We start from the raw sequence: 18,426 nt of genomic DNA, 5'->3' as shown, positions 1-18,426 counted from the left end.
TAATATCTGTGAAACTGCAAAGAAATGGATTTTTTTTTCATAGGGGCTGCGTGAATGAATATTGTAGTAGGCTATGCCATGCGTTCAAATAATAATAATAACAATAAACCTCGAGCAAAGTATATCCCAGCCTTCCAGAACAAAATCTTGTTTTAGGGTTTCTCGATTAAACCCTTGCTGCGCATCCAGAATGCGGCAGCGGGCCTCGTGTTCAACCTACCGATGTTCTCCCATGTGACTACCCTCTTTCGGGACCTCCACTGGCTCCCTGTAGTAGCTCGCATCAAATTTAAAACGATGGTACTGGCATAAAAGGGTACCATGCCGTAATTCCGACGCCTCATTGTTCCGACGTCTCAATGGTCCGAAATATTTCCCATTAGATCGACATGCCACTATGCCGATGGTTCAATGTTCCCGAAAACGGAATCCATTGGTCCGAAGGTCCGTTTGTCCGACTTTTCAAAAAGGAGGCGCATTAGGCAGACGGTATGCCGAATAGGCCAAGGCACAATTCCACATGTGTGATTATGAAACCAAAAATAAAAGACGATAGGCTAAGTTCCAGCAGTGCACTTCACCAAGCCAGACTGTTGCTGTGGGCTTGAACGGTCACAAGAGGTGAATTTATGAAGCGCACGTTATACAAGGACTAATAGTTTTCCCGTAAAGAAGTCAAACGGTGAGTGTAAAACAAATAAAATTGTTATCTTTAGTAGCTGTGTGTGGGCCTATATGTGTTGTTTACTGTGTTTACAGTGGGCTTTTAGCCTAAATAATTTCGCTGGTATTGATTTAGTCAAACTTATACCTCATACCGTGTACTTAGTCAAGTGTGTGTGTGTGTGTGTGTGTGTGTGTGTGTGTGTGTGTGTGTGTGTGTGTGTGTGTGTGTGTGTGTGTGTGTGTGTGTGTGTGTGTGTGTGTGTGTGTGTGTGTGCGTGTGTGTGCGTGTGTGTGTGTGTGTGTTCGTGCCCGTGTTGAGAATTAGACCTACGCTCTCTGTCCATGGGGCTGAAACACCCTGTCAAAATGAAGTGAAGCGTTGTCACTTTGCTCCAATATTCATCGTGAACGTGATATGTAGGCCTAAGTTGTATTTTGGAGAGAGAGTGAGAGAGAGTGAGAGAGAGCGAGAGAGAGAGCGAGTGCGAGCGAGGTATAAAACTCTTTATACAACGGGGGGCCTAAATCCAGCGATCTGATTGGTTCCTAACTGTTGTATAATGAGCGTATACATAACTGCTCTGATGCCGATCATTTTGTGAAAGTTTGCATATCACTCCGCGCCTGGAAGTAGAAACAGTTACAAAGTAAAACATATGTTGGATGATGGAGAGCGTGTAAATGTTGTTACTCCGGGAGTTAGCAAGGCGATGGAGAGACTAACGAAAGCTGAGGCACACGGCGAGTGAACTGCTCCATAGGATAAATTGCCGGCGAACCGCTCTAGCGGAGCCTTCTCTCGGAGGGACGCTAAAGTGTGTTGCATAGCGACCGTCGTGCATTTGGAAGGCAGCCAGGAGGGACTACTTTTTTGTATTGTTTAATAAAACGGCTACTTTGACTTTCTTGGTTTCTTTTTAAATGTAGTGTGTCTATGACTTTTGTTTTGCCATAATAGTAACCGTTGTGAAGGGGGTCGCCGGCCCTCTGCTGCGCGTCGGGGCCGGACAACGGCCCTTAACAGTGGTATAATGAGCACATACCACAGCCTGGCGTGATCTATTGCTTAATTATATGTAGGCCTATTCGGCATATTGAACCGTCGGCCTAATGCGCCTCCTTTTTTAAAAGTCGGAAAAACGGACCTTCGGACCAATGGGTTCAGTTTTCGGAACATTGAACCGTCGGCATAGTGGCATGTCGATCTAATGGGAAATATTTCGGACCATTGAGACGTCGGAACAATGAGGCGTCGGAATTACGGCCAGGCCCCCATAAAAGGCAGTCGATGGAACTGCCCCTGCTTACCTCCAAGCATTGGTAAAGCCACACACCCCAGCTCGATCCCTCCGCTCAACTACCTCAGCTGGACGTTTGGTACCGCCATCGCTAAGAGCTAGCAAAGGTCGATCAGCAAAGTCACAACTTTTCTCGGGTTTGTGACCTCAGTGGTGGAACGAGCTCCCTGCCGTTCTCAGGACCGCAGAGTCGCTCACTATCTTCCGAATAAGGCTCAAGACTCACCTGTTCAGAGTCCACCTCGACTCTGCATAGCCACCCTCCCCCTTCTGGCCACCATTGTACATTGTATTGTATTGTGTTGTATTGTATTATAGTACTTAACTGTGTAGCAACATTGTATTGTATTGTGTTGTATTGTATTATAGTACTTAAAGAGATACTTCACCGGTGGGAATATGAAGGTTTTATGAATTAAATAATTCAATGTATTATAAATGTGAAAAAAAAATTGAAATCGGTTCATCCTAGCCTGAAAAAAGGCAGAAAGAGTGTTTTCATGGTCTCTCTGGCTCAAAGTAAGAAAACCTCCAACTACCACAGTGCATTGCGCTCGCTGCCCCGCCCACCTGTCGGTCTCCCGTCCCCCTCATTCCCCCTCAGTACGCGAGCTCCCGCCCCCTCTCATTCCTTATTGGTGGAAAAATTTGCCACCAAAAGTGTGTTGTAGTCCTCGGCCCTTGTAGCGGGACAAGAGGTTTCTCCCGAAATGACGTCAAACGCGTCATTTGACGTCATTTCGGGAGAAAATTAGATGAGAAAAAATGGGCCAAGGGGAGACTGGTTTAGACTGATATTTATTTATATATTTATTTATATTACAATAGCGATTTTACAATGATAGAACGCCGGTTCTAAATGGGTGAAGTATCCCTTTAACTGTGTAGCAACTGCAGTAGCTGCTATCATTGCTGTAACACAGGGAATTGGTTAGCCTAGCGATTGTTGTACTTGCACTTGGTTCTATGAACATCCTTACTGTACCGACAGCGATATATTGTTGCACTTCTTATGACAAATGTACTTATTGTAAGTCGCTTTGGATAAAAGCGTCTGCTAAATGCTAAATGTAAATGTAAATGATGACGTTGGTTAAATTATTTGGGATAGAACAGCTGATACAGCTGTAATAAGTTGTACTTTTAAATCAATGCATCTGCAAACACCTTACAGCTAACACATATTTTCTTTGCACAGACGTCGTGTACAAGCCCATCACTTTTAGGATTGATGAGTATTTGATCGTGAGGAAACACAGTTTTACCGTGAGTGAGTGTTTAAAATAATGAATGAATGCGGGTGTGTGCACTGTGCATCTAGCTGTTTAAACACACGCAATCTAAACACGTTCCATAATACGTGGACTGTATCGCATAAAACAGTCCATGGCAATGTATATTAAAGGGGGGACACATGCATATTATGAACACATGTCGATAACGATAATGTACAATACTGGTAACAAATGATGTTTGTTAATGTATTGCCGCATATCCTTGAATAGACCCACAGTTGCGGCCACAGGACCACTTATCATATATGTGTTAAGTTCTCTTTGCCTATGGTTTATTGCATGTTACGCCCAAAACACACCTACAGGTCTTCAGACCAACCCATTTTAGATTTGTGTCGTGCACAAGAGTCATTTATCAGCCAGGTATAATAGCAACAGTGCCAGAGATCCGCCCACAAAGTTAAAATAGGGCCCATAGACTGTGACACACCTCACCCACTACTGGGGTGAAGCATCCAACCCCATTACTGCCTCACACTCACCCATTCATACAGTTATTCACCCACAAATTCATACACATATTAACACATAAATTCATACACATATTCACACACAAATTCATACATATATTCACACACAAATTCATACACATATTCTTTCAAACATTCATGCATGCGTTCATGCACGCATTCATGCACGAATTCAAACACATTCATCCACACATACATACACCAGCCATGCAAAGGAGCAGCCAGCCGTTCAGTGGCAGTGAGGGTGAGATGCCTTGCAAAGGGACACCTCAACACTCACCGTCTCACCCCAAAGACGAAGGAGAAAGGCTAAACATAGAACGTGTTCTGCTGAGACCGAGAGGTAGTGGACAGGAGGTGAACACAGGGGAACACGTTCTGTACTCTAAAGGCCGCACAGTAGTACCTTTGACAAAGGTTGTTTAAAAGAGAGCCATAACCTCAACACAGAACCAACACAAAGGTAGAGCAGGACAGAACCTGAGGCTTCAGTAGAACCTCTTAGAACCTTCCACAGGCTGATTTCACCATCAGTTCAGTCTCTGATTCAGTCTCTGATATATTCTCTAGGACAGTGGTTCTCAAACTTTTAAACTGCGTACCACCAAAGGAAATATTGGTCTCCTGAAGTACCACCATTATGATCGATGTTATAAAATATGACAAAATACAGTAGCGCACAGCTCACGCAGGAGGCACATTTATTTCTTAAAATAATATTAATTATTTTTAACTGTTGTCAGCTGTACAAAGTTGTAGCACTAGAACACACACAAACACACGCACACACACACACACACACACACACACACACACACACACACACACACACACACACACACACACACACACACACACACACACACACACACACACACACACACACACACACTCTCTCTCTCTCTCTCTCTCACTCTCACGCTCACTCTCACACACACACACACACACACACACACACACACACACACACACACACACACACACACACACACACACACACACACACACACACAGAAATACACACACAAACAAACATACACGCACGGATGTAATAACAATAGTAGGAAACCGTGATTCTTCCTGATAAAAAAAAAAAGTGCTCACACTGTGTGTGTATGTTTGTGTGTGTGAGTGTGTGTGTGTGTTTCTGTGTGTGTGAGTGTGTTTGTGTGCATGTGTGTCTCTTACATACTGAAAGAGCTTATCAAACTTTTTTCATGAGAATTATAGAACACTGTCTCAACCTTGCAGACATCTTTTTTTAGAGCAGTTCCTTGTCTCAACATTTTATTATTTTTTAAAATCAGATCATCCAGACAGCTGAGGGCCGAACTCAGGAGCAGCAGCAGCCAGACATTGTCTGCAGTAAGGACATCAAGCCTGCTCTATTCTCAGCCTGCTCTGTCCATTTGCCTTATCATGGTGTATTGTGTTCATATAATGTGTATTGTTATCATGGTATATCATGTTTCAGTCCTGCATACTGGTCACTGGAACAGTCTGAACGTTGTCCCAGGGCTTGGTGGTCAGTATATTTTTATATAGAGATTAACTGTTTGGCAATCTGTTTGCTAGCTACAATTACCGCTTAGATAGTTTGTTTCCGTGAGTCAATAAATAAACAAAATAAACAAAGAGGGAGATACTGGGCTAGATCTTTATGAATGATTATCATTTTAGTACCCATGAAGGCAATCAAGCAAATTCAATTGTACACACGCATGACACACACATTAGATTGTCCGCAGTTTCGTCACGTGGTGAAACAGGAAACTGCACTGTCTGTCTGTCTGTCTGTCGTCTGTCTGTCTGTCTGTCTGTCTGTCTGTCTGTCTGTCTGTCTGTCTGTCTGTCTGTCTGTCTGTCTGTCTGTCTGTCTGTCTGTCTGTCTGTCTGTCTGTCTGTCTGTCTGTCTGTCTGTCTGTCTGTCTGTCTGTCTGTCTGTCTGTCTGTCTGTCTGTCTGTCTGTCTGTGTGTGTGTGTGTGTGTGTGTGTGTGTGTGTGTGTGTGTGTGTGTGTGTGTGTGTGTGTGTGTGTGTGTGTGTGTGTGTGTGTGTGTGTGTGTGTGTGTGTTTGGGTTTGTGTGAATGTGTGTTTGTATGTGTGTGTCTGTGAGTATGTGTGGTTGCGATTATGTGTACGATTGAGCGTGTGTGTGTGTGTGTGTGTGTGTTTGCTTTGCTCCCACATGACTTCACACTTGTCCCTCCTTTGATTCTATTTCCTGTTGTGTCTTTTTAAACGTCCTGTCTGTCATTATCCCCATGGCGACACTCAGAGAGACGTGTGATGTCACTCTCCCACCCTGTTGACCTTGGGTTTTCACGGATTTGCTTGGATTGCAAGGCCTGTTTTACATATCACAAGCACACACACATCGGACAGAAGGTGTGTGTGTGTGTGTGTTTATGTGTGCGCCTGCATCTATGTTTGTGTGTGTGTGTGTGTGTGTTGCTCTTTATGCATGGGTTTGCATGCCTGCGGGCCATGTGTGTGGGTGAATGTGTATGAATAGATGAATGACCCAATTAAAAGGTAAGCAATAATTGAGCGGCTATTTAAAAGAATAAGTTAATGAATCGTGCCTTAAATGAATGAATGAATTGGTTAATTATTAATATACCAATATAATGAATCTCCAACATACCAAAGGTATTATGTCAGTGTTCATTGTTTGTCTCTCACAATGGCGACACACATGGACCCAAGACTAGATGAAGAATGAGCCAATCAGCAGAGAGCGTCAAACACCAGGTGTAGTGGCAGTTGCAAAGGGGATTACAGGGAAGGTGCAATGAAAGCCCATTGTATTATAAAGAGGATCGCTGTGAGACCCCAGGTGATTGGATTCTCATCCAATTAATTATCTTAATGCAGACGAAACACTGGACCCCAAAGTCCCGTCTGGGTCAAATCAAGTTGAACTGAACTTTGATTGGAGTTTCAATCTCTTGAATCATATCTAACATGATGGGGAGGTTTGCAGTAATCTGTGGAAATTATTATGTTAATCCAATCATTTACGTTTCACCTGTGATTCCGAGCCTGCTGAACTCATCCATCACAATTTAGATCTTGAACCACCTCTGTGCATCCAAGGAAGCCCCAGCAGGAAACTAAACCAACACCTCCTGGCCTTCTGCTGGTTCAGAGCCACTAGCCCGTCTCCTCAGAGCAACCTGTGTTATTATGACAGTGAAGAGATAGAGCCAGTGTCTTGGTGTTATGACAGAGAAGAGATGAAGCCAGTGTCTTGGTCTTATAATAGTCCTCATTGTTATGGAAGGTCTGTTATCTATTTTTATAGATAACAACATGATGGTAATGTACTCAGGCCTATAAAGTTGATGGTATTTACGCACAAACACACACACACCCACACACACACACCCACACACACCCACCCACCCACCCACACCACACACACTCACACACACACACACACACACACACACACACACACACACACACACACACACACACACACACACACACACACACACACACACACACACACACACACACACACACACACAAACACACACACATAATCATGCCTTAATTCAAGTCTTCTATGCAGACACATTGACACAAGCATATGCACCCAATCACACATACCACACACACACTACTATACGCAAACACTGTCAGAATGGACATACAGCCTAAATACATAAAACACATTCTCCTCACTGAGCATTCCTCCACTCCCATTCAATTCAAAATCCCTTTTTAGGAATAGTTTTCTCCTCTTGGGAGGAGAAAACTCTTATTCCCTTATTCTACTAACGCTATCCTTCCCTTAGAAGCTTATTTTTTGGGATCTTCCTTATGGATTCTTCTTCTACGAATATTGCTACAATAATCTGGAATAACAACAATAACAAGAAGGGAATAAGGATTTCTTGTTCCTCATACCATTCTCAGTCAAACACAAGGAACATGGGTAACACTAATGTTTATTTGTGTATTATTAACGTCACGAATGAGAGAGACATAGATCTATGATAGTCGTCAGAATGAATCTATGTTCTATGTTTGCAGTCAGAATGAATCTATGTTCTATGTTTATAGTCAGAGTTAATCTATGTTCTATGTTTCTGGGCAGTATGAATGAACTGTGTACCCTATGGAATTTCAGTGTTATGAGTCAATGTTATCTTCCAGGAGTTGTAGTATTTGGGGTGGTTATCTCATCACGTTGATGGATGTATTATACATTGCAGGAGCAGTACCTGCCGGGGAAACCAGCTGTTGGGTGTTAGGGCAGGGGTTAAGGCTAGGGGGCGGGTGATAGGGGGGCGGGTGATAGGGCTAAGTGTTGGGGGGCGGGTGATAGGGGGCGGGTGATAGGGCTAAGTGTTGGGGGGCGGGTGATAGGGGGCGGGTGATAGGGCTAAGTGTTGGGGGGCGGGTGATAGGGGGCGGGTGATAGGGCTAAGTGTTGGGGGGCGGGTGATAGGGGGCGGGTGATAGGGCTAAGTGTTGGGGGGCGGGTGATAGGGGGCGGGTGATAGGGCTAAGTGTTGGGGGGCGGGTGATAGGGGGCGGGTGATAGGGCTAAGTGTTGGGGGGCGGGTGATAGGGGGCGGGTGATAGGGATAAGTGTTAGGGGGCGGGTGTTAGGGTTAAGTGGCTAGGGGGCGGGTGTTAGGGGGCGGGTGATAGGGGGCGGGTGATAGGGGACAGGTGTTAGGGCGGGGGTTAGTGCTAGGTGGCTAGGGGGCGGGTGTTAGGGCTAAGTGTTAGGGGGCGGGTGTTAGGCTAAGTGGCTATGGGGCGGGTGATAGGGGGCGGGGGATAGGGGGGCGGGGGTTAGTGCTAGGCGGCTAGGGGGCAGGTGTTAGGGCGGGGGTTAGTGCTAGGCGGCTAGGGGCGGGTGTTAGGGCGGGGGTTAGTGCTAGGTGGCTAGGTGGCTGGTGTTAGGGCAGGGGTTAGGTGTTAGGGCTAGGTTGTAAGGGGCGGGTGATAGTTGTTTTTTTAGGGCTAGGCGCTAGGGGGCTGGTGTTAGGGCTTGTGTTTGGGCTAGGTGGTTAGGGGGCGGGTGTGAGGGCCTGCGTGGCTAGGGTCAGTGGTGAGGTGACTCACTGGCTGCTGAAAGGGCAGCTCTCTGTGGCTCCTGGCTGCTGAAAGGGCCGACTGTGTCTCCTGTTTACACAGTAGGTCTGTAATGATATAGAAACCGTTCCACTACCATCACCACTGCTCTCCGAATCCCTCTCTCTCCCACTCCCTCTCTCTCTCTCTCGCTCCCTCTCTCTCTCTCTCTTCCATTCTGTCTGGCATCTCCCTCTTTCTCTCAATTGTTCCCATTCTGTCTCTATCTCTCATTATCTCTCTCTCTCTTTCATTAGCTCTCATTCTGTCTGCTATTCTCTCTCTCTCTCTCTCTCTCTCTCTCTCTCTCTCTCTCTCTCTCTCTCTCTCTCTCTCTCTCTCTCTGTCTCTCGCTCTACCTCAATCTATCTCTCTTTATTCCTTCTCGTTATTCCTCTCTCTTTCATTATTATGTCTGTATGCTCTTTCTCTCTCTCACTCTATCTATCTCTCTCTATCTCTCTTTATCTCTCTCTTGCATGAGTTCCCATTCTGTCCGTTCTGTCTCCCTCTATCTCTCTTTATCTCTCTCTCTCTTTCATGAGCTCCCATTCTGTCGATTCTCTCTTGCCCCTGGTTGAGGGTGTTAGGGAGTTGGTTAGAACTCGCTCTTCTATGTAGAGGGCAGATCACTCTCTCTGTGGTTTTATTTTAGCTTGGCTAACACAATGGCCCTTATAGACCCAACGTCCTACTTGTTATGTTCATTAAGTCACAGGTCCTCTCTCCCTGCATCCCGTCCTTGTCCGTTTCTATGTCTCTCTCTTATTCTCTCTCTTTTTTATCAACTTCAAACAAGACGTGAACTCTCTCTCACTCTCTTTTTCTGACTTTCTCTCTCTCCGTCTCTTTTTCCCTCTCTGTCTCTCTCTCTCTCTCACTCTCTCTCTTTCTGACTGTCTCTCTCCCTCACTCTCTCTTTCTTCCTCCATTCCAGTAGACATCTTTAAACTCCAAGCTGTTCTTCTTCTGGGGTTGTTTATGTGTTCTTCAGAATTTGTCATGATGGAACACCTATAAGCCTCATGCCTGGCCCCTTTTCCCCGCTCTGTCAGGGCTGTGTGTGTGTGTGTGTGTGTGTGTGTGTGTGTGTGTGTGTGTGTGTGTGTGTGTGTGTGTGTGCGTGCGTGCGTGCGTGCGTGCGTGCGTGCGTGCGTGCGTGCGTGCGTGCGTGCGTGCGTGCGTGCGTGCGTGCGTGCGTGCGTGTGCGTGTGTCTGTGTGCACGAAAGAGGAGAAATTATGTAAATGCGATCATGTTCCATAAAAGTGCCCCTATCGCCCCCCCTCGTGGTCCCTGAAGGAGGGGCCCTCTTCTGGGTTCCTTCTCTAGGTTCCTAATCTGGGTTTGGGGGGATTCACCTTAAGTCCTTTAGGAGCTTAAGGTTAGTGCGTGTTTTGTAGAGTGGGGCTGTGAGGCCCCATGAGAATGTAACTGGGACAGAGGGCTGTATAAATAAACTAGAATTTAAAAACAACAACGTTGTTTTCTAATGTACGTCCGTCCAACCCTAACGTTTCACAAAGGGCTCTTTGAAAGCTTAATCATTGACTTTAGCTAACACAGCCAGTGGTTGAATGATGTGATTCACACCTAGCAGACCAGCGATAAGACCCTCTACAGTAGCCTCTCTTTCTGACCAGTCACAGCGCTAAGTCAATGATATCCGGGAGATAGCGACTGAGTTAGCGGAGCTAAAGTGCTAAAGGCATGCTGTTTCAGTATCACCGATAAGCTAGCTTCAGGAGAACAGGACTGCTTTCATAGAGTTTATCAAAACAGTGCAGTAGTGCACTGCGGGGCTATAGCTGAATACATCTCAAGGACAACACCAACAATACTAAACCAATGGCAAATGTGGGGCCGCTGGAGGCAGAGTGTTTGTGGACCACTGCCGAGCTATTAAAGGAAATCTGGGTTCTGCAGAGTCAGCAAGATGTGCCCCATTGGAATATAATGAAAAGAGAAAAGTAGGTTGGAAGGTACTAAGTAGGGGGCCGAGGGAGTGTTAGTGAGTTTGGGTGTGTGTGGGTGTGTGTGTGTGTGTGTGTGTGTGTGTGTGTGTGTGTGTGTGTGTGTGTGTGTGTGTGTGTGTGTGTGTGTGTGTGTGTGTGTGTGTGTGTGTGTGTTTGCGTGTGTAGTTGTGTGGTTGTGTGTGTCAGTGTACCTGTGTATCTGGTCCTCCAACCTCCTGCCCTGCTCTTCCTCCTTCTCCAGCTGTCTCCTGCTCTCCTCCTCTTCCTCACCACCATTGGAGCCCTGGAGCAACCAGCGCTCACGCATGGCTTTAGACTGAGAGAGAGAGAGAGAGAGAGAGAGAGAGAGAGAGAGAGAGAGAGAGAGAGAGAGAGAGAGAGAGAGAGAGAGAGAGAGAGAGGGAGAGGGAGAGGGAGAGGGAGAGAGAGAGTCAGATGGATGCAGAGAAAAATGGAGGGAGAGATAGAGAGGGACAGCGCGACAGGAAGACATAGAGAAAGAAAATATCCATTTAAAATGTTGGGCAACATTTTAATGTTTCCATTTGTACCTGCCAAGTCCTTTTATTGAGGAATACCAGCTGATTCAGGTGTCTAAAAATATAGATCATGTACTGCAGGGATGGTGCATCAAGGGCTGACAGGAGGGTATTACACACTAGCCGCGTTTACATGGCACATCTGATCCGCATAGATTTCTATGCGGAATAGATTTGTTCCTAAAATGTGATCCGAATGTACTGTATGATGGCAGTAACAAAATTGTCCGTTATGTCTCTCGCGCACACCTGACACATCCCTGGACCAGCGTCGACGTAACGGACGTCTTATCACTATTTGGCACTGTGAATTTGATTTTAATGAAAGCACAGCAGGAGAGAGCTTTTCTCTGCCTGCTCCTTCAATTAAGAAGGAGGAGGACAGCAAAGCTACGTCAATTTCTCATTTGATCTTTATATTTACCCCCACCTCCAAGAGGACATTTGTCTCCTCGAAGGTCCAATTATGAACTGCTGCAGCTGCCATCTCTCTAAGTTAAGAAGTATTTTAACGTTCAGCCTGCAAAAGTACTAGTAGTAGCCTACTCATTTACAATAATCTCGGACGCGCGCGGACACTACGATACACGAACTAGGGCTTTGACTCCGAACTTCGTGATTCGAAGATAATTCGAATATCAAAAAATAAATCAAAATTCGAACGAATATTAGGCAGCCCTTAATATTCGAACCTGTTATGGGCAGGCCAAGAGGGAGAGACGTCGGAGAACCCGCGCAGTCTATTCATAATATTGTAATGACCACGGAAGAGGCAGTGAATGAAGTATTGATTAGACAGCGATTTATTAGAAACCTAATAAACCGTTGGAACACGTAAGACCGGTAACCATAGCAACGCCGGTAAACAAACCTTGCAAAGCCCAATCCAGGGCTGAATCCGAATACTCATACTTATAGTATGCATTTTGTAGTACGCCACAAATATAGCGCGTCCGAATGCTCAGTACGCATTGTGTAGTACGGAAAACGTTTCCGAATGCTTACTACCGCCACAGTATACAACGGTAGGTCACTACGCTATCCCACAATGCAACCGGAGTCTGGTAACAAACGAAGAAGAGATGGCTGACCCGACACTACCAACAGCGGCTTAGAAAGGCGTCGTCGAAAGCGATGAAAAAAAGAGAGTAAAGAAAGTAATTAAGTAAAAAGAGACATTTTTAATTTAATAGCAACGATGACAAGACGTAAAACAGGTAACTTATCAAGGTAATTTTGCCGGCATCTGAGGGGAGATACGTCATCAAACATCCGGTGGAGTTTCGGCGGTGTTCGGAAGCGTTCAGAGGCGTTTTACGCATAGCTGTAGACCGTACTACACTGTCAAGTGTAGTACGGTCAAGTAGTAGACACTGAACAGAAATAGTATGTACTAAGTATTCGGATTCAGCCCAGGTCTTACTGAAGGCATTTAATGTTCAAAATATTATTAATAAATATTCGAATATATTCGAATATTAATATTAATAAACAAACGAACTTCGAATATGATTTTTGGGCAAAAGTCTAAGCCCTAACACGAACACGTCATTAATAAACGCCCATTTCCCGTCGCTTAGCAACCGGACATGCTTACCGGACTACTTACAGAGTGGTAACAAAGACATGAATCAGGCAATAAATCCACTTTCCTCGACAGCGGTCAAGTTCGGTGTGCATAAAAGTACAGACGGAGCTCAGTGGACCAATTGCGAACTGCTACAGCTGCTCTAAGTTAAACCCCAATCTATTCGGAATGAGTGTATACATGTTGATTAAAACGGACTACACCACCTCTTCTATTCGGCATAGAATTCTATGCCAAACAGATAATTGTATTCCGAATGAGGTGTATACATGATCATTTTCCTTTACGCATAGAAATCCATGCGGATCAGATGTGTCCATGTAAACGCGGCTACTGTTACACATAATATATCACAAGTATGTCATAGTCAACATGTATTGCTCCATTCAAGACCATAGTCTAAACACTAGGCTGATGGTTAACATTAGTCCACAGTCTAAACTCTGACACTAGGCTAATGGTTAACATTAGTCCACAGTCTAAACTCTCAATGTTTGCTGGTAGTTTGGTACTAGCGAATTTTAGCTTTGACTGTTGACTGTTAACCTGCTGACTCCTAAACGTAGAACCAAGTAACATAGAAAGAGAGCCCACTTGGGATTGTGTGCAAAAATTATCTGAGCTAGGTATATGGCCAATGGTCTGTGTTTCCTATCTGGTTGGGGTAATAATAAAGTTTAATTTGAATGAGTCTGTGACCTCAGAGGGCCAGCGCTCTCTCATGCCGCCGCTGAAACAACATTCCACTTCCTGTGCGCTCTGAGCGGCTCAGAGTTCCTCAGAGAAGGTCTGGAGGTTCTGCTCAGAAATACCCTGGATGTAAGTGAAGGACATGTTTTGTGAGGCTTTTCATGGGATTGATTGTGGTTTCCAATCACAATCGATCGAATGTGGGTACTTCATGTAGTTCTGATCGTCTGTGAGGTACATTTCTATGACTGCAGATAAGGAAGAGTATATAAATGGTTTGGCTTGTGACAAATGTATAAACAATGCTAGCTGTGCATTTATGGGTTAGACTGCCCCATACAGGCTAGGCTAATCAGTACCCACGACCAAGTACACATCATCACCTATGGATGGATGAAAGGATTAATGAATGGATGGATTGATCCATTCATTAAAAGAGGTCAGACAAGTTGTTCCGATTGGTGCTGGACATTTGGTATATTCCAACCATAATAACTAACAAAGATAATGCATGAATGAAGCAGCAGGCGAAGAGTACAATGACTTCCGCAAACCTCTAGAAACTTCATTCCGTCCATTCAGTCATTCCCTGATTCCAGCCTGGCCGTCTATCCTTACAGCGATGACTCGGCTGACTGTTTCTTTATCTCTGGGCTGCTGTCGGGGCTTCCTCTCCCAGGCTAAGCCCCCGTCCCCAGAGAGCCAGCGCCGCCACACAGAGCTCTCCATCCGCCCGACACCTGGCCCTCCGAGCCAGCTAGGGGCTGCTTCAGAGTGTGAGGAGATCTCTGGTTGTTAAAGAGGAACCCTCAAGAGAGTGCTGCTTTTAACCGACGCTGTGAAATCACACTAGACCGCAGCATAAACTGGCTTCAATTTCCAAGAAGTTGTTTTCATTTTCAAACAAATGGCATTCGCAAATCCCAGATCAATGAGGTCACTTGTCCAACTTTTCACCGTTCTTTCTCGCCACAACCGAGTTCATGATGAAGACCGGGACATTTTCACCACATTCCCTGAAACAGTTACATTCTATGTTAGAAAATAGCAGAATGTGAGGGTTTACTCTAAAGCAGCCGGACGGCTCTGCTAGAGAGCAGCCAAAACACTAACGGTGGCTCTGCAGTCAAGCACTGCCCAGAATTGAAACCACTGTTCAGTGGTTCGTCCTCTCTTGAGAGATTTAAGAAGAGTCTCTCTCTCTCTCTCTCTCTCTCTCTCTCTCTCTCTCTCTCTCTCTCTCTCTCTCTCTCTCTCTCTCTCTCTCTCTCTCTCTCTCTCTCTCTCTCTCTCTCTCTCTCTCTCTCTCTCCCTCCCCCTGTGGTCCTGAAGCAGAGATCTGCAATGGAACACTTAAAGATGGCCACTAACACTAACATTAGATCACATTGTAATAAAATGTGAATCGAGTGTATCCAAGGAGCAGGTAAGTCAAACTCCTCCTCTAGCATCACTCCAGGTAGACGGAGGAGATGAGGGGTCATAGGGTTTGAACCAGGGGTCCAGCCACCCTTTCCTGCTCCCCACGTCTCCATCTTCTGGCACCCCCTGTTTGTTTCAGTTTGTCACTGATTGATACTTGGGTTATTATTGTTTTTAGTGTTATGCATGTATACGTGCCATTTATAATATGACATGCTCACACAATGTTTGGTGCTTTGTATCCCAAAGCATAAATAACTAATAATAAAAAAAAAAGCATTTTCTGCAGAAAATGCGGTGAGTGCTGTAGTGAGGTTGAAAATATGTTTTAGTAAAGCCACATAGTTTAAGACATAAAGAAATGTTAAATGGCTTAATTCCAGTGAAGGGATTTAATTTGAACAATGTAACCATGCACACCATTTAAAAAATGTAAAATGGTGGGAAACAAATGAAGAGATTATTTAAACAAATGGCTAATGTGATAAAATATAGAATTGCTGATCTGATCTGTTCTGTGTGTATGTGTGTGTGTGTGTGTGTGTGTGTGTGTGTGTGTGTGTGTGTGTGTGTGTGTGTGTGTGGGTGTGTGTGTGTGTGTGTGTGTGTGTGTGTGTGTGTGTGTGTGTGTGTGTGTGTGTGTGTGTGTGTGTGTGTGTGTGTGTGTGTGTGTGTGTGTGTGTTAGTCATTTGGAAAAGTATGTCATTGACCTTATTCATTCACATCTAGGTTCATCAAAATAAGCTCACAAAATGATGAGGTTTATACCGGTGGTCCCTTTTGTGTCTCTGATTTTTGATTTTTGAACATTTTAAAATTGGGATGGAGTCTCTAGATGAACAATTGTGGAAGGAGTAGGTTCCCAAAGTTTGTAGAGAATAATAAAGAAGAAAGAAAGAAAGAAATAATAAAACCTAAGAAGAACAATAATTGAGCACAGCATGCAGCACTCAACTAACACAAGAGATGTGCCTGTTTCCGTCTGAATGTAGTTACTAGGCATGATACATGATGAATAATTTCTAAGCTAGAGTGATGCATATGGCTGTTATTAAGCATTAAGCTGGTCAGTGATTCATATTCCATTTCAGTTTCCACATGTGGGTGAAGCTCTGTGAAACGGTGCCATGCAAGATCAAACTCAGCCACTGGGAATGTGAAAACCAGAGAGTCATGAAGGGAATGTACTTTATTGGGAGGATTAAAAGTGTGTCCAGAGAGAGGTTAAAGGGGAGTGGTGCCATGCAGAATGTGGACGCACTGAGTTAATGCTGCTGCACCTTCCAAACCAGCTGGAAGGAGAAGGACTATCAAGATAACGTTGCTGTAGATATGCAACAAGCTGCAAAAAGAGGTTAAGGTGTGGGTGGTACTTGAATGGGAGTGTGTGTGTGTGTGTGTTGGAGTGTGTATGGTTAATGGCTGGTTTAAGAAGCCTAACCCAGCTCAGAGTACAATCAGAATGACTCAGGCCTGGTGAGGCTGCTTTAACCAGCCATCATACACACACGCTCACGCACACACACACACACACACAGAAAGAGAATGCATGCATGCACGCACACACGCACACACACACACACACACACACACACACACACACACACACACACACACACACACACACACACACACACACACACACACACACACACACACACACACACACACACACTAAGGTCACCTTGAGGTGTTGTAACTGTAGCACCAGATCATCCAGCTGACTTCTCTTGCTCTCAATCGCTGTTTGTCGTTTATGTTTCTCCTGGAAGACAACAAATAAACACAAATTTAATCAACACATGCTATCAATTCACAACAATGCCTCATAATACACACGTCATTAACACATGCTATCCAAACAGGATCAGTAGCTGCTTGATAACACACATGTAATCACACAGGGTATCAATAGCTGCCTCATAACACTCATGTAATCACTCACAGGATCAATAGCTGCTTTATAACACACATGTAATCAACGACAGGGTCAATAGCTGCTTCATAACACATGTAATCACCCACAGGATCAATAGCTGCTTTATAACCAGTGCTACTGATTACTGATTACTAGTTACTCCTTAAAATAGTAACTTAGTTACTTTACTGATTACTTGATTTTAAAAGTAACTAAGTTAGATTACAAGTTACTTTATTAGTTACATTTAGCTGCGACAACACCCCCTGCCGCCTCAAAATAAAAAATGACAACCGGTTGCCAATACTGACTTTGCACCATAGACAGATTTTCTGAATGAAGAATGACGAAATAAACGTTTATTTAACGAATATAGTGCATGATTGACGCTAAATGTACAGGGTGCACACACTGACACATGGCTTTGAACCGCTTCCGCCAACTTTTAAGGTGTAGACAAAATATCTCTGCATGCTTTACGAGGTGATCAACGGACGCAGCTCCACGTGCGTGACGAAAACGACATAAACAGTATGGCGACACATTAGTGCCAGACAGACAGACAGACAGACAGACAGACAGACAGACAGACAGACAGACAGACAGACAGACAGACAGACAGACAGACACACACACCACTCCATCGATCTCAACACCAATCGGTGATCCGGCAAAAGAAAATAACAATAGTGACTTTGATGAGTAACTTTAATCTGATTCCTGGTTTGGAAATAGTAACGTTTTAGATTACTCGTTACTGAAAAAAAACTTGGCGTTACTAAGTAATGCGTTACTGGCATTACTGTTTAAAAAACACATGGAATCAGCCACAGGATCAATAGCTGCTTCATAACACACATGTAATCAGCCACAGGATCAATAGCTGCTTCATAACACACATGTAATCACTGACAGGATCAATAGCTACTTCCAAACAAGGGTCACCCCCGTTCTCTGGCAGAATGTCTGGCAGAATGGTATGGCCCTATTACCCAGCATGCTTCGGCTCTCTCGACACCACCGTCCAGGTGTTTCCCTCTCCTAAACACGCACGCAGCACGAGGCTCCTGATAACTGAGGATAATGGTGGGGCCAGGGGGGACAGGCCTTTTACACAGCTCGGTTTTAAAGGCACAGGGTCAAGGGTCAAGTTGTATTGAGTACGGGGAAAGATGAGCTTCTGAATATAGTTTTGTGTGCACAGCTTGGCTGCAGATGTGGAACTGCCTGTGATGTTTGTGGATGTTGCAATAGGATTGATATTGAATCATTCATGCAGTTGAATTAATCACATGCTGAAGGAGGAGCACTATTTAAACGGAGCAACACATATTGCTGTCTAAATGAGTGCTTCCAGTAATGCTAGGCCTGGCTCTTTATGACAGCAGGTCTGCGGTCTGTCGGCTGTCTTCACCTCTCAAGAGAGATGGATCGCCATAGCAACGCATGGAGGTAGTAGAGCGTCCG

General features: G+C 44.8%; 1 protein-coding gene and 1 long non-coding RNA gene across 2 annotated transcripts in view; both read right to left on the bottom strand.

The window, feature by feature from the left end:
• LOC132447841 (uncharacterized) overlaps nucleotides 1-18,426 on the bottom strand; it is a 144,843-nt gene that overhangs the window by 89,499 nt on the left and 36,918 nt on the right. Inside the window, 2 exon segments of the mRNA XM_060038833.1 lie at nucleotides 10,993-11,117; nucleotides 16,726-16,806. Of these exon segments, the coding sequence (XP_059894816.1) occupies nucleotides 10,993-11,117; nucleotides 16,726-16,806 (206 nt within the window).
• LOC132447855 (uncharacterized) lies at nucleotides 834-5,509 on the bottom strand. The gene is made up of 2 exons (XR_009523238.1): nucleotides 2,937-5,509; nucleotides 834-2,666 (listed from the first exon to the last, which is right to left on the bottom strand). It is a non-coding gene; the product is annotated as an uncharacterized LOC132447855 (long non-coding RNA).

This window comes from Gadus macrocephalus, chromosome 19, assembly GCF_031168955.1.
Source record: "Gadus macrocephalus chromosome 19, ASM3116895v1".
Classification (NCBI taxonomy): Eukaryota; Metazoa; Chordata; class Actinopteri; order Gadiformes; family Gadidae; genus Gadus; species Gadus macrocephalus.
The sequence above is the reverse complement of the archived record's forward strand: the minus strand, read 5'-3'. Positions and strand labels throughout refer to the sequence as shown.